This window comes from Otolemur garnettii, unplaced genomic scaffold, assembly GCF_000181295.1.
Source record: "Otolemur garnettii isolate 467f Iridium unplaced genomic scaffold, OtoGar3 scaffold00003, whole genome shotgun sequence".
In the NCBI taxonomy this organism is placed as follows: Eukaryota; Metazoa; Chordata; class Mammalia; order Primates; family Galagidae; genus Otolemur; species Otolemur garnettii.
In genome coordinates, this window is record NW_003852398.1 from 42,849,096 (window position 1) to 42,865,894 (window position 16,799).

The 16,799-nt window shown below is 39.9% G+C and overlaps 1 protein-coding gene and 1 pseudogene across 1 annotated transcript in view; one reads left to right on the forward strand and one right to left on the reverse strand.

Annotated features, from left to right (window-relative positions):
* The window catches only part of AFF4 (AF4/FMR2 family member 4), a 78,332-nt gene that overhangs the window by 14,846 nt on the left and 46,687 nt on the right, over positions 1-16,799 (forward strand). The window contains exons 2-4 of the mRNA XM_012807128.2: positions 7,071-7,197; positions 8,842-9,636; positions 12,849-12,893. Of these exons, the coding sequence (XP_012662582.1) occupies positions 7,075-7,197; positions 8,842-9,636; positions 12,849-12,893 (963 nt within the window). The 5' untranslated portion in view covers positions 7,071-7,074. The remainder of the gene's footprint in view (positions 1-7,070; positions 7,198-8,841; positions 9,637-12,848; positions 12,894-16,799) is intronic.
* Positions 3,381-3,809, reverse strand: LOC111726994 (annotated as a pseudogene).

The following is a 16,799-nucleotide window of genomic DNA, read 5'->3' on the forward strand; positions in this document are numbered from 1 at the left end:
CTGGCGCCTTAGCTACTTGAGCCACAGGCGCCGAGCCAAATTTTTTTTTTTTTAAAGACAGAGTCTCATTATGTCACCCTCAGTAGGGTGCTGTGGCATTACAGCTCACAGCAACCTCAAAGTCTTGGGCTCAAATGATTCTCTTGCCTCAGCCTCCCAAGTGGCTGGGACTACAGGCACTCACCACAACGCCCAGCTATTTTTTGTTGCAGTTGTCATTGTTGTTTAGCTGGCCCGGGCTAGGTTCAGCCCACCAGCCTTGGTGTATGTGGCTAGTGCCGTAACCACCATGCTATGGGTGCCAAGCCCATGTTTTAGTCATTAAACTGTTTAAAAACAGTTCTTTAAAATTAAAAATTTTGGGTTCAGCATCCATAGCTCAGTGTCTAGGGCACCAGCCACATGCACTGGGGCTGGCGGGTTCGAACCTGGCCTGGACCTGCTAAACAGTGACAACTACAACAAAAAATAAATAGGTAGGCCTTGTGGCAGACACCTATAGTCCCAGCTACTTGGGAGGCTGAGGCAAGAGAATCACTTAAGCCTAAGAGTTTGAGGTTGCTGTGAGCTGTGACGCCATGGCACTTGTATTGATGGCAACAAAGTGAGACTCTGTCTCAAAAAAACAAAACAAAACAGTTTTTTTTGTAGAGGTCTTGCTATGTCTTGCTTCAAGCTAGTCTGGAACTCCTGGGCTGGAGCAATCCTTCTACCTTGGCCTTTCAAAACATAGGGGTTATAGATGTGAGCCATTGAACCTGGCTGTCTATTTCTACTTTTTGTCTCTCTGAATTGGCCTATTCCGGGTGTCCTATGTTAAGTTGAATCATACAGTATTTATCTTTGTGTCTCACTTATTTCATATAGTATAGTGTTTTCAAGTACATTCATATTGTAGCATGTATCAGAATTTCATTCCTTCTTAATGGCTAAGTAATGGTCCGTTGCCTATATATACTACATTTTACAAATCCTCTCCTCTGTCAATGGATACTTGCCTTGTTTCCTTTCCATCTTTTGGTTACTGTGAACAATGATGCTGGAGGCAGGTATAGAAAGATATGTTTGAGTCCCTGCTTTCAGTTCTTTTGGGTATATGCCTTACCAGTTGAACATCCCTAATCTGAAAATCTGAAATTTGAAATGTTCCGATGAGGTGTCCTGTCAATGCTCAAAAAGTTATGGATTTTGGAGTATTTCAGATTTCCACGTTAAGGATGCTCAACCTATTTTGTAAGTGGTATTCTTTCTCTTGCCTTTTCTTTTCCTTTTTCCTTTCCTTTCCCCTGTCTTTCCCCCTTTCCTTTCCTTCCCTCCCCCCTCCCCTTCCCTTTTTTCTTTTCTTTCTTTCCAGAGAGTCTCATTCTTGCCTCAAGCTAGAGTACTGTGGCATCAGCCTAACTTGCAGCAACCTCAAATTCCTGGGTTCAAGCAGTCCTCAGCCTCCCAAGTAGACTACAGGAGCTAGCCACTAGGCTCAGCTAATTCTTCTACTTTTAGTACAGACAGGGTCTTGATTTTGCTCAGATTGGTCTTGAACTCATGAGCTCACGGAATCCTGACTGGGCCTCCCAGTGTGCTAGGATTAGAGGCAGGCACCTCCTCTCCTTTCTTCTTTTCTTTTCTTTTCTTTTTTTTTTTTTGTGACAGAGCCTCAAGCTGTCGCCCTGGGTGGAGTGCTGTAACATCACAGCTCACAGCAGCCTCCAACTCCTGGGCTTAAGTGATTCTCTTACCTCTGCCTCCCAAGTAGCTGGGACTACAGGCACCTGCCACAATGCCCAGCTGTTTTCTGTTGCAGTTGTCATTGTTGTTTAGCAGGCTCGGGCTGGGCTTGAACCTGCCAGCTTCCATGTATGTGGCTGGCACCGTAACCACTGTGCTATAGGCGCCGAGCCAATGCCTTTTATTTCTTATTCATGACTAAATACCCTGACTAGAATAAACATCCAGTGTTGAATCGAAGTGGTGAAAGTAGACATCCTTGTCCTGGTCTTAGGGCAGTGGCTCTCTACCTTCCTAATGCTGCAGCCCTTTAATACAGTTCCTCATGTTATGGTGACCCCAACCATAAAATTATTTTTGTTGCTACTTCATACCTGTAATTTTGCTACTGTTATGAATCGTAATGTAAATATCTGATATGCAGGATGGTCTTAGGCGACCCCTGTAAAAGGGTTGTTCCACCCCTAAAGTGGTCGCGACCCATAGGTTGAAAACTGCTGTTAGGGGGAAAGCATTCAGTCTCTCACCATTAAGTATGATGTTAGCTGTGAGTTTTTTGTAGATTTCTTTGGTTAGGTTGTGAAAGTTCCTTTCTATCTCTAGTTTTTTCTTTTTTTTTGAGACAGCCTCAAGCTGTCCCCTGGGTAGAGAGCTGTGGCATCACAGCTCACAGCAACCTCCAACTCCTGGGCTCAAGTGAATCTCCTGCCTCTACCTCCCAAGTAGCTGGGACCACAGGCGCCTGCTGCAACGCCTGACTATTTTTTTGGTTGCAGCCATCATTGTTGTTTGGCGGGCCCGGGCTGGATTCAAACCTGCTACCTTAGGTGTCTGGTAGCCTTAGCCATTTGAGCCACAAGTACTGAGCCCTATCCCTAGTTTTTTATGAAACAGAGTCTCACTATGTCGCCTTTGGTAGAGTGCTGTGGCGTCACAGCTCACAGCAACCTCAAACTCTTGGGCTTAAGTGATTCTCTTGCCTCAGCCTCCCAAGTAGCTGGGAATACAGGTGCCTGCCACATGCCCAGCTATTTTTAGAGACAGGGTCTCGCTCTACCTCAGGCTGGACTTGAACCTGCCAGCTTAGGCAGTCCACCTACCTTGGCCTCCCAGAGTGCTAGGATTACAGGCATGAGCCACCATGCCCAGCCCAACATAGCCACTTTAGAAATAGAAGTAAGTCTGGAAGTCAAAAAAAGTTTAAAGAGATAAATGGAACTTATTTAAAGGGGTATATTGGTCTGAAACCCATCAGTAAGGTCAGGATGACTGAGGAAATGTGGATAAATGGTAGTAATCAAAGATTATTTTCAAGCCAATAATATTTCTTCTTTATCTTTTTTTTTTTTTTTTCTGAGAGAGCCCGGTTTTTCTTTATTCTTTTTTTTTTAAGATTATAAAAACTTCTTCTTTAATCAAGACTTTTAAACATGAAACAGATTTTTTTGAATAAAATGGAAAGTTTCCAATACATTGAAACAAATCCGTAACTCACCAAACATAAAACACCCAGCAGGAAAAAACAAAACATCAAATTGACACAATCCCTGTAACAGCCGTGGTCTTATTCTCAGATATTCACTCTATCTCCAAGTGCATTCTGGACACAGAGCATAAGGTGGCTCTGGGGCCACACTCCCCTGAGGCTGTGGTCCTTATCTGGCTGGGCTGTGGTGACTGGCCATCATACTTCCTTTCTACTCAGGAAGTAAAGCAGTAACCAGCACATTCAAACAGTGTATTGAAGAAAGTGAGAAACAAGAAGGCAATGTAATAATGTTATCAGAAAGATATTAGAAAGAACAGCTGTTTAAAGCTTCAGTCTGAAAAGTGGCTTGGCAGCTTCATTACTTTGGCTTCTTGGGTAGTGGGTGCCAGAACAGCAAGATGTGAGGTTCTGGTTCATGGATCATATAGTGGACCCATCCCTGACTCTGCTGAGCACCAAGATTCCTCCACTTAGATTCAGACATCAAATGTATTTTAGGGACCAGATTGGCTATATCCTTGGGCAACATGACATGCCGGTACTCGAACTCCTTGTCGTCTTATTTGTCTGAATAGTAAGTTTGTTTGTACAACATGATCACTCCTCTTGCTTAAACCCCGCACTGCCAACCTCACCTCTTTACTCTTTTAAATTTTATTTTATTTATGTATTTTTTTGAGACAGAGTTTCCTTTGTCAACCTCGGTAGAGTGCCATGGTATCAAAGCTCACAGGAGCCTCAAACTTTTGGGCTCAAATAATCCTCTTGTTTCAGCTTTTCAAGTAGTTGGGACTTACAGGCACCTACCAGGACACCCAGCTGTTTTTTTAGAAATGGATCTTGCTCTTGCTTAGGCTGTTCTCAAACTCCTGAGCACAGGCAATCCACTCACGTTGGCCTCCCAGAGTGTTAGGATTATAGGTATGAGCCATTGCACTTGACCTCTATTCTTTTTTTTTAAAAAACTTTATTGAGGTATAATTTACAGTCCATATATAATTCTCTTGTTTGTAAGTGTACAGTTCAGTTTTTTGTTATTTATAATAAACCTCTTTCACTCACACTTGAGCTTATGTTAATGAGGTGAGTTTTTTTTTTTAATTCCCGAGATAATCCCATGGTGGGGCGGGTATGGTTGCTGGGGAAACAAATCTAGTGCTCTGAGGATTGGAACTCATTGTCCCCCCCCCACCTTTAGGGAGAGGGGCTAAAGGTTGCATTGGCCACACAGTCCCCCAATGGCTATTGATTTAATTTCATGTTAAGTTTAGGGGAGTTCAGATTATTGAAATTAATTGCTTTGGGGACAAACTTTATTTCAGGCAAGATAATGATGTCAAACACAGAAGAGGCTGGGTCTGGTGGCTCTTGCCTGTAATCCTAGCACTCTGGGAGGCCGACATGGGAGGACCCTTGAACTTAGAAATTGAAGATTGGCTGGGACAAACCAAGTCTCTACTAAAAATAGAAAAAAAAATTGAGTTGGCCATTGTGGTAGGTGCCTGTAGCTACTAGGGAGCCTGCTGCGGGGGGCATTGCTTGAGCCTAGGAGTTTGAAGTTGCTGTAAACTAGGCTGATGCCAAGGCACTCTAAACCTGGGCAATAGCATTGCACTCTGTCTCAAAAAAAAAGGAAGCCATAAATGAGATTTTTTTTAAAAGTCAGGTCAAAAAGAGAATAAGGCTGAAACTGGGATATTAATTCTTATAGTTTTGAGTTAATTTGGTACTGAGCTTCCTAGAAGCCATTTTAAAAGGGTACAATCAGTTGGATCACTTTCATTGCTTAAGAAAGTTTCTTTGCTATTGGGTTATAGAAAGAATTTTATTGTGGGAATTGTATCTGGTTGTTTTTTTTTCTTTTTTTTTTTTGACCAGGGCCGGGTTTGAACCCGCCACCTCCAGTATATGGGGCCGGAGCTACAGGCGCTGCCCTTTATCTATTTTTATAACAAATGTTTCTTTCTTTTTTTTTTTTGAGACAGCGTCTCACTTGGTCACCCTTGGTAGAGTGCCATGACATTATAGCTCAAACAGCAACCTCAAACTCTTGGGTTCAAGTGACTCTCTTGTCTCAGCCTCCCAGGTTGGACAAATGTTTCTTTTTGTGCTATTCATACATAAAATTAAATCATGTTTTAAAGAAGTTTGTGGTGGTGTTCTGATCTTTTAGGATTTGAATTTAGGAAAATTTAAGGAAATTAGTAGTTAGTATGCCCTTAAGACTCAGATATAAATGATTTTGTTTGTTGGCAGCATCATAGCTTAAGAGGCCTATTTGAAACTTGTTAGTGATGTAAATTTATTGCTTCAAATGTACTGGAGGACTATATGTTCTTTGATTTTATTCTCTAAATATTTAAATATAGATTTTTTTTTTGGTCTACATTAAAGAAAGATTAAAATACCTTTTGTGGTTCTGTAGGGTGCTAAGTGCTAGAAAGAAAGAAATCACACTATTTCTATACTTTGCAGTAGCTTATATTATTAAAGCTATTAGAAAATTGTACAAGTAGGTGGCGCCTATGGCTCAAGGAGTAAGGGCACCAGCCCCATATACTGGAGGTGGTGGGATTAAACCCAGCCCGGCCAAAAAAAAAAAAATTAATTAATTAAAAATAAATCAATTAATCAAAAAGAAAATTGTACAAGTAAAAAACAATTTGAATACACATTTCAAACCCTTAGAACATTCTTTTTTTCCCCCAACATTAAATTGCTTTATTTGTGTAAAACTAGATTGTGGACACAGAAAGCTTTATTTTTGATGGTTGCTTTCACTCTTCTAACAACTGATGAAAGATCCTCAAGTGGATAGTATTGGTTTTGCTACTCATTCTAATTTTATTAATTATAGTTTCCCCCAATCTTGATTAACTTTCATTTCCTGCCTTGATTTATGACTTATAGGCAAGAAATGCTCCACTCATGTAACCTATTGGGCTCCAACAGAACTGTTTTTTCCTTCTTCAAACAAAACCAGGGAAGGTTCTTGCAGAGTCCCTGCTTTGTCTCAGGGTTTGTCAACCTGTATCATCATTGTTCATTTAACCAAAATTCCTGTTGTTATAAATAAGCTATTTCCTTTTGTTTATTCTAGTGAAAATATGACATACTATTGTGATTCTAGAGATGCTATTCCCATTTCCCTTCCCAAAGGCTTCTTTTTCAATAAAATTTTAATTGCAATTACTAATCCAAGTTAGTTTTAGATTCTAGTACTGAAAGTCTCAGTTTTGCCATTTATTGAGGTGTTAATTGAAATATTAATATATTTAGAGCAGAAATGTCGTTTTTTAGGGAATCTAGAGCAACAGCAAAGCTGCCATAAGGATGGACATCAAGGAAGCTGTGTTTGGGACAAAAAGAAATCAAGATAAGGTAGATGCAAAGTAGAGAAAAGAACTGAATCCGGGGGCGGGGGAATGGGTGGTAGATGGGAGTGGGTTATATGCTTTTGAGGGCAATGGATAGTTAGATTTCTGAGGAGAAAGCCATGGAAGGCTTATAGGAAATGATGATGATTTGAGTTTAAATACTACCTTTACTTCAAATGTATAAGTTTTTAGCTTTTAGCTAGCAGAATATTTAAAAAGGTTAAGGTTAAGTGTTTGATGGGGTGGGTTCGAGTATTCTGGGCTAATGTTTTCTCTCTGGACAGTTGTGGAAGACATGGTTGATACAAGTTGATAAAACTATTGCCAAAACCCAACGTTAGCACTAAAGCCTGTTATTACTTGAAAGTCAAAAGGGAATCTCCAATTGAAGTATTAAATTGACAAAACAGTACAGAAAATTAAAATTTTTCCTTTTATTTTTGTGATTAAAAAAAGTTTTGTTTTGTTTTTTTTCATAGCAACATGAACCGTGAAGACCGGAATGTGCTGCGTATGAAAGAACGGGAAAGGCGGAATCAGGAAATTCAGCAGGGCGAAGACGCCTTCCCACCTAGCTCTCCTCTCTTTGCTGAGCCATACAAAGTTGTAAGTTGTCCTTCTTTGAAACTTTGTCCCCCATTAGCATGACATTTTTGCTTTTAAAATGTTTTAAACTTGAATTTTTATATTAGAAAAGAATTACAATGAATACCACTTAATATGGTTTCCTGTCCTCTAAGTAGAACATACTTTTGGGGGGTAAACTTTCTATGGAATATAATATGTACACAGAAAAGTACATAAAATAAGTGTTATGGCTTGAAGAACTTTTACAACATAAAACAACTTCATGTAATCAGTGCTTAGATCAAGAAATAGTGCATTATTAGCACTCTAAAGGTCCTTTCAGCCTCCTTCTCATTGCTGTTCTATACTCTGAAATGTGATCTGAATTAACCCAAACATTCATTACTATATTCTAGCTGTACAGCTGGCCATGGGCAGACATTTCACCTTTCTGAGCCTGGAATGAAATTAAAACCCTGTGACTCAGTTTGCATTGTCTGTTTCCTAGGGCTTTTAGTGTAATATCAATAAAAGATGGGGTTTTTTTTTGCAGTTTTTGGCTGGGACTGGGTTTGAACCTGCCACCTCTGGCATATGGGGCTGGTGCCCTACCCCTCTGAGCCACAAGTGCCTCCCAAAGATGAATGTTTTATAGATACTTTGTTTCTCCTTGTTTTTTTGCCATATGCTTAGTTTTAGAGACTATTGAGATTATGTAGTAGTAATATATTTGAATAAATGTGTCTTCAGTATCAGTTTCTTTTTCTTTTATCCTAGTCAGTCAGTTGGTTATAACTTACTTCACTAAATGTTTATTGCTTCTTCTAAATATAATATTGAATTATAAGGAGTATAATGTTTTCATAAGCTGGCAGAATATTTGGCTAGCTGTTCTGCTGGCCAGAAAATTATATAAAAGCAGATTACCTTTTTATTTTGAAACAGTCTCACTCTGTCACCCTGGGTAGAGTGCCGTGGTATCATCATTGCTCACAGCAACCTCAAACTCCTGGGCTTAAGAAGTCCATCTCCCAGAGTGCTAGAGTTGCAGGTGTGAGCCATTGTGCCTGGCCCAGATTACTTTTTTGTTCTTGGAAAGACTTACTACTGTGCCAATATGTTTATTGGTACAATTTGGATTTTTTTCCTCCTGGAAGATATTGTATGTATTTCACAATGTCCTATAGAATGTTTGTATTTTAGCATGGCTATTTTTGGGTCTTTTTATTTTTATTTATTTAACTTTTTTAGAGACAGAATTTTCACTTTGTCACCCTCAGTGAGTACTGCAGCATTACAGCTCACAGCAACCTCCAGCTCTTGGGCATAGGCGATTCTCTTGCCTCAGCCTCCTGAGCAACTGGGAGCACAGGCGCCCACCACAATGCCCAGCCGTTTTTTTGTTGTTGTTGTAGTTTGCTGAGGGCCAGGCTCGAACCTGCCGCTCTCAATATATGGGGCTGGCACCCTACTCACTGAGCCACAGGCACCACCCTTTTAGGTCTTTTTAAATGAATTTTTTTTTTGACTATAGAGTTTGCTTCTAGGTGTTAACTTTAAAATATGAGATAAAGTCTCCCATTGAAAAATTCCTTTCCATTTAACATTTGAAAAATGTATGTAGAAGCATATTTTACTTCTGATAATGCTAATTATATAATTTTATTTTACTTTTTTTTATAGACTAGCAAAGAAGATAAGTTATCGAGTCGTATTCAAAGTATGCTTGGAAACTACGATGAAATGAAGGATTTCATAGGAGACAGAGCTATACCAAAACTTGTCGCAATTCCCAAGCCTACAGTGCCACCAACAGCAGATGAAAAATCTAACCCAAATTTCTTTGAACAGAGACATGGAGGCTCTCATCAGAGTAGTAAATGGACTCCAGTAGGACCTGCACCCAGTACTTCTCAGTCTCAGAAACGGTCCTCAGGCTTACAGAGTGGACATAGTAGCCAGCGGACCAGTGCAGGTGGAAGTAGCAGCAGTAATAGTAGTAGCCAGAGACATGACCGTGACTCATATAGCAGTAGTGGGAGTAGTAGTCGGAAAAAAGGCCAGCATGGATCAGAATACTCCAAAACACGTTCTTCTAGCCCTGGAAAGCCCCAGGCTGTTTCTTCATTAAGTTCCAGTCATTCCAGGTCTCATGGGAATGATCACCATAGCAAGGAACATCAGCGTTCCAAATCACCTCGGGACCCTGATGCAAACTGGGATTCTCCTTCCCGTGTACCTTTTTCAAGTGGGCAGCACTCAAATCAGTCTTTCCCACCTTCATTGATGTCAAAGTCTAGTTCAATGTTACAGAAGCCCACTGCCTATGTGCGGCCCATGGACGGACAGGAGTCCATGGAACCAAAGCTATCCTCTGAACACTACAGCAGCCAGTCCCATGGCAATAGCATGACTGAGCTGAAGCCCAGCAGCAAAGCACATCTTACCAAGCTGAAAATACCTTCCCAACCACTGGATGTAAGTCACACATTTAGAGCTTTTAATATTATGAATATGTTGAAGTAATTGACCATGAAATTATGATTGAACTTGAGCTGCCCTTTTGCCTTACTAGTAAAGAGTATGAATGTTTAAAGGCGAATTAAAAATTTAAACATGGTGATGCCTGTAGCTCAGTAGGGTAAGGCACTAGCCACATACACCCAGGCTGGCAGGTTGAAACTCAGCCTGGGCCAGCTAAACAATGACATCTGCAACAACAACAATAAAAAAAAGCTGGGCATTGTGGCAGGCGGCTATAGTCCCAGCTACTTGGGAGGCTGAGGTAAGAGAATTGCTTAAGCCCAAGAGTTTGAGGTTGCTGTGAGCTGTGATGTTACAGCACTCTACCGAGGGTGACATAGTGAGACCCTGTCTTTCCAGAAAAAAAAAAGTTTAAACAAAGACTTACGAGTAACTCCTGTGTTGATCCATTGAGCTGTTAGCCTCGTCTTGGGAAATAGAGAAAATGGCATTCATGGTTTTTGTGTGTGTGTGTGTATTTGTTTTAAAAGACATCCTGTTGCCCAGGCTAGAGTGCCATGGCATCAGCCTAGCCCATAGCAACCTCAAACTTGTGAGCTCAAGCAGTCCTCCTGCCTCAGCCTCCCAAGTAGCTGGGATTATAGGCACCCACCATAATACCCAGCTAATTTTTCTGTTTTTAGTAGAGATGGGGGTCTCACTCTTGCTCAGGGCAGTCTCAAACTCCTGAGCTCAAGGGATCCACCCACCTTGGCTTTACACAGTGCTACCACGCCTGGCCTGGCATTCATGGTTTTCAAGACAGTAGAAGTTCTGTAAGTTGACCACTTAAGGAACTGTAACAGATTGGTCAACATATGGAGGTGGTCAGCCTAAGGAAATAGGCCTGATGTCCTGATATGTACATGTCTAATTTGTGAATATTAGGTCAATTTAAGGAGGTGATTAGTGTAGAAAGGTGATAAGCTCTGGAGAAAATGACAAGTCAGTTATAGTATAAAAGCAGGATCCATTAGTACCTTAGACTTCCTCCTATTGATTTTTGTGGAATTACACACTTTTTCTTTGATTTAAAAAGAAAATCAACTTCTCTATTTCCATAGAGATTCTCATGAAAGAGATGTAGGCCATAGTTCATGGTGATAAATACTGGGAATTTCAGGTCCATGGAAATAGTAATGTTGTATAGTTTGGATGCTAGAATCCTTTCCTCTAGTTAAACTTAAAGCAGTGGTTTTCAACCTTCCTAATGCCGTGACCCTTTACTATAGCTCCTAAAAATTGCTACGAAAATAATTTTATGGTTGGGGGTCACCACAACGTAAGGAACTGTATTAAAGGTTCGCGGTGTTGGGAAGGTTAAGAACCACTATTAAAGGATAGAAACAACTGCTCCAGAGTCATACTGGTAGTTAGAAATTTACAGTGTTTATTTATTTATTTTTTTTTTTTGAGACAGAGCCTCAAGCTATCCTCCTGGGTAGAGTGCCGTGGCATTACAGCTCACAGCAACCTCCAACTCCTGGGCTCAAGCGAGTCTCCTGCCTCCGCCTCCCAAGAAGCTGGGACCACAGGCGCCCGCCACAACGCCCGGCTATTTTTTTTTTTGGTTGCAGCCGTCATTGTTGTTTGGCGGGTCCGGGCTGGGGATTCGAACCCGCCACCTTGGGTGTACATGGCTGGCGCCTTAGCCGGTTGAGCTATAGGCGCTGAGCCTACAGTGTTTATAATACTATTTTGAGAACATTACAAAAGTCTTTCCTGTGGCCTTGGGTAACTCATTGGTAGTAACATTTGTCATCCAAATACTCCTCCCAGGAGAGTTATGTAAATAACATGATCTCTAGAGTTAAACTTAAGTTCATCTTTAATTTCTTTTCTTTTCTTTTTTTTGAGGCAGAGTCTCACTTTGTCACCCTTGGTAGAATGCTGGGGCATCATAGCTTACAGCAACCTCAAACTCTTGGGCCCAAGTGATTCTCTTGCCTCAGGCTCCCAAGTAGCTGGGAATACAGGCACCCATCACAACACCTGGCTGTTTTTAGAGACAAGGTCTCACTTTTGCTCAGGTTGGTTTCGAACCTATGAGCTCAGGCAATCTACCCACCTCGGCCTCCCAGAGTGCCAGGATTATAGGCATGAGCCACCACACTCAGCCTCATCTCTGATTTCTATTTGTGCTTAGAATAAGCAACTCAACCTTCTGTGATTTAAGAAAGACTATGAAAAATGTTCCACATTCCAGACTAATAATCATTTAGTAATAATTGTTTTACTCTGTTAGTAGTATGTGAAGTGATTATTTCAGTATTATGGTATATTGTGTATATAACTAAACTTTAAGATTTGGGGGCAGCTACTCACCTGTAAAATTACATTTTAAAAATTATTCTTTTCTTTTCTTTTTTTGAGACAGAGTCTCACTTTGTCACCGTCGGTAGAATGCCGTGGCATCATATCTCACAGCAACCTCCAGCTCTTGGGCTTAGGTGATTCTTCTGCCTCAGCCTCCTGAGTAGCTGAGACCACGGGCACTCACCACAATGCCTGGCTATTTTTTTTGTTGCAGTTTGGCCGGGTCCTTGGTATATGGGGCCAGCGTCCTACACACTGAACCACAGGTGCCACCCTTAAAAATTATTCTTAATCAAAAGTATAAGGGAGATAGAAATTTTAAAACCTTTGAAAAATGTAAAGTTCTTCAAGCTATGATAGAGTTTGTTGAGTTGATTAAAAGTTTCTGGTGCTGGTGGCGCCCTAGCTCAGTGGGTAGGGCACTGGCCACCTATACCGAGGCTGGCAGGTTCAAACCCACCCCAGCCAGCTAAAACAACAATGACAACAGCAACAACAATAAGAAAAAAAAAATAGCTGGGTGTTGTGCAGGCACTTGTGGTCCCAGCTACTTGGGAGGCTTGAATCTCAATCCCAAGAGTTTGAGGTTGCTATGAGCTGTGACCTCACGGCACTCTACCCAGTGCGATAGCTTGAGACTCTGTCTCAAAAAAAAAAAAAGAAAAAAAGAATTCTGGTGCTTGAAAAGTTTGTATTTAAAGAAATTATTCCAAAACATTCTGACTACTGTTGTGATTTAGAGTAGTGGGATCATAAATACTTCTAATAATACTTTTAAATCTGTGAAGCAAATACTAAAGATCTAGTAATAAATTACTCCAAATCTAATGTGTGCTTCTTTCTCTCTTAAGGCATCAGCTTCTGGTGATGTGAGCTGTGTAGATGAAATTCTAAAAGTAAGTGGCTTTTCTTTTTTTTTTTTTTCATCTTTTTAATCTTTCATCTAATTATGATATTCTGCCATTTTCTTACTTTCCTTCTACCTATATTTCAGAAAGGATCTGAAGTAACCTATTACTTCCATATGTAACTTGATTGTTTCCATCATAAGTAATTGACTTTGTTGGCTTATACTTAGGTTCTGAATCCCATGATTTATGTACTTTACTATTTGCCTTCAAAGACCTGTTTTAGTTTTTTGTTTTTAAGTGAAACAAACTCTAGTCTTAAAAGTTTGTCTTGGGGCGGCACCTGTGGATCAAGGAGTAGGGTGCTGGCCTCATATGCCGGAGGTGGCAGGTTCAAACCCCGCCCTGGCAAAAAACCACACACAAAAAAGAACTTGACAGTGGTCATTCACAAAACTGAAGAATTTAAGATTAAAAAAAAGAAAAAAAAGTTTGTCTTGAAAAGAGAAAGAAACCAAATATAGGTGCACTTTCTCAAGTTTATCAGTTAATACTTTTATGTGCTAAATTCAGAATGAAAATACCTTGCTTTGTAATACATGTCTATATACTGGCTATAGTAATAGATTTTCTTTGATACTACACAGTTTGTATGTTTAATGGGATATGTTTAAAATTAACACATGAGAAAAAAAAATTAACAAATGAGGCGCCTGGCACCTGTACCTCAGCGGCTAGGGCGCTGGCCACATACACCAAGGCTGGGAGGTTCAAACCTGGCCTGGGCCTGCCAAACAACAATGACAACTACAACAATAAAAATAGCTGGGCGTTGTGACAGGTGCCTGTAGTCCCAGCTACTTGGGAGGTTGAGGCAAGAGAATTGCTTAAACCCAAGAGTTTGAGGTTGCTGTGAGCTATGACTGCATGGCACTCTACTGAGGGTGACATAGTGAGACTCTGTCTCAAAGAAAAAAAAAATTAACACATGACCAAAAGATATATTCCTTTGTTGGAGAAAGAGAAAGTCCAATGAATTAATACCAATGATTGCTTTTTGCTTAGTAGAGAAAACTGTTAGTCACGTATTCCTTATACTATATTTTTGATTTTTTTTGAGCTCCTACATTTGTGTCTGTACTTGGATTTCACTGTGTTTACTTTTGAAAGACTAACTGCGTTGGCTGCTTCAACTTTGTTTTCTTCCATTCCTTCCTATAGCCCACTATAATCTCCCTTTTACCTCTACCTTTTTGCTGAACCTGTTTTTCTAAGGTCATTATCGTCATTATCTTCCTTCTCATTCAGGGACTTCATTTGAGTTCTTATTTTCTTGACTCTGTTGTTTTAGAGTTTGTAGTTTTTCCTTCTAGAACTGTTCTTCTTTCCTTGGCTGTTATGCTTCATTGTTTTTATTTCCCATCCACCTTTTTTGCCTCTCTGTCTCTGCCTTTTTGAAACCTTTATGTCTTTTCTTAAATATGGGCACATTCTTCTAGCCTCCTTTTCACTCTTCTTGGCTTAATTCAGTCTTTCTCTCCTGCTTTGGCCTGCTTTGCATTTTGGTTTAAGTCTCTTAATTGTTTTTTAGCTGAGTTTCCATTTAGATTTCTCTTTGCTTCTTCAGACTCAACATGTCTAAAGCCATACTGATCAGACTTCCTTCCATCAATAGTACCACCATTCTCTCATCCTTGTAAGTGTAGAATCCTAATTATCTCTAACTTCTGCCTTCTATGTCCTGTTTAATCATAAAACTAGATATAGACTTTGAAATATTTTTTGAAAATATCCGTATCGGCTCAGCGCCTGTGGCTCAAGCGGCTAAGGCGCCAGCCACATACACCTAAGGTGGCGGGTTCGAATCCCCAGCCTGGGCCCACGAAGCAACAATGATGGCTGCAACCAAAAAATTGCCAGGCGTTGTGGCGGGCGCCTGTAGTCCCGGCTACTTGGGAGGCTGAGGCAGGAGACTCGCTTGAGCCCAGGAGTTGGAGGTTGCTGTGAGCGTGATGCCATGTCACTCTACCCAGGGGGATAGCTTGAGGCTCCGTCTCAAAAAAAAAAAAAAAAAAGAAAGAAAATATCCATATCTTTCTCACCATTTCTGCCATCTTGAGCTTTGATAATTGGAACACAATCATAGCTTACTGTAACATTCAATTTCTGTTCTGCTTCAGCCTTCTAAGCAGCTAGGACGACAGGTGATGCCACCATGCCCAGCTGCTTTTTTGATGTTTTTGTAAAAACAAGAGCCCTACTGTTTTGCCCAGGTTGGTCTGCAACTCCTGGCCTTCAGAAATCCTCCTGCCTTGGCCTGCAGAAGTATTGGGATTACAGGAATAAGTCACTGTACCCCACTTCCGTTTTTTTTTAAAAATACCAATTAAATCCTTCTTTTCTCTATATCAGAGTATCAGACCACAGTGATAACTTGTTCCTTTGAATCTCACATATCATTCACTTTTTTAGTTATTACATGTATAAAAAAATCTAAGGGAGCATATGTCTTTTCCCGTGAATCTTAAACAATGTGTGAAATTTTGGTACCTGGATAATTTTCTTATTTAATTATCTCTTTGATATTACTGATATCTATATTCTCTTCCTATACAGAGGCTTGGCACATGGCCTTGAGTTAGTAGGTGCTAAGTCATTTAATGGTAATTAAAGAATTAAAATAGATTTTCAATTGAGAGTATCTTGATATTTGAGAAACAAAATGATACTGCTAAAAACCTGAGGAATAAGAGTTTTAGTTTCTTTTTCTCTTCCCTATCTTCAGTCTGCTGGGAACTCCAGGTCTGCATTCCCTTTATGCCTTTCATGTTTTCTTCATATTTGTTAGTCATACTGTTTCTAGGAACCCCATCATGAACTTAAAAAAATTTTTAATCTAAAAGTTATATGTATTTATTGAGAAAGTCATTTAACTCAAGGCATGCTAATTGAGCACCTACTAAGTGTCAAGCATTGGGGATATAGTGATGATAATAGTCGTACCTTTGAGCTGAAATTCTAGAGTAGAATGTAGGAAATAATCAACTATATAATATATCAGGAAGTGAAATATTATTAAAAATTAAACACTGTAAGAGGATAAAGAGCAATTATGAACAGATGGATGTTTTAAGAGGTTCAACTAATAGAGACCGTGTAAAGTACCCTTGTCTCTCCTTCTGTCATTCTGTTGCCCAAAGGTAGTCATAAACGTTTACTTGGACATAGACTATAATTTGTATTTTTCACTTAAAATACTGTGAATAGCCCTTGATATCAATAAATTTCTCATTTTAATGTCTGCTTGGAGTTCCATTATATGTATATTGGATACCTTATTTAATTAGTACTGTGTTGTTGGTGTCAACCTAAATAACCTCTGTAATTCTTTCTAAGCATTATTCTTTTGCTTCATTGTTATTATTTCCTGTCCATCCTTTCTTGCCTTACTCTACCCTGTGTCTTCTCTTACTACTTAAGTATAGTTAAGTTCTTCAAGATATGTGTTGGAAATTAACTCAAGCTATACATGGTATGAGGAACTTAGCTACACTTATGAATAAAAAGAAAGGACATTTATTTGGGAATAGAGCGCTGCTATGGAAATACCCATGCCATAGTAAACTATGTGCATATTCCAGGAGATAAAGGCTTTTAAAAGGAAAAAATGAGGAGGATTATGTAATTATTTTTGAAATAATTATCCTTGGCTGCAAAGATCAGTAATAAGGGTGATGCCATTCTGAGGCTGGATAGACAATTGCTGGGCAAATGTCCTTGCAGAAGTTTTTTTTTTTTTCTTAAGGCAAGCATGAAACAAAGTTTATCGAGGAAGAAAAAGATAGGTTCACAGGGTAAGAAAGCTTTATAAAGCAGGATACATTCACCCTAGACAGCGAATGGGCCACTATTGCCAGCGCGTAGGCCAGAGAAATTTTTTTTTTTTTTTTTTTT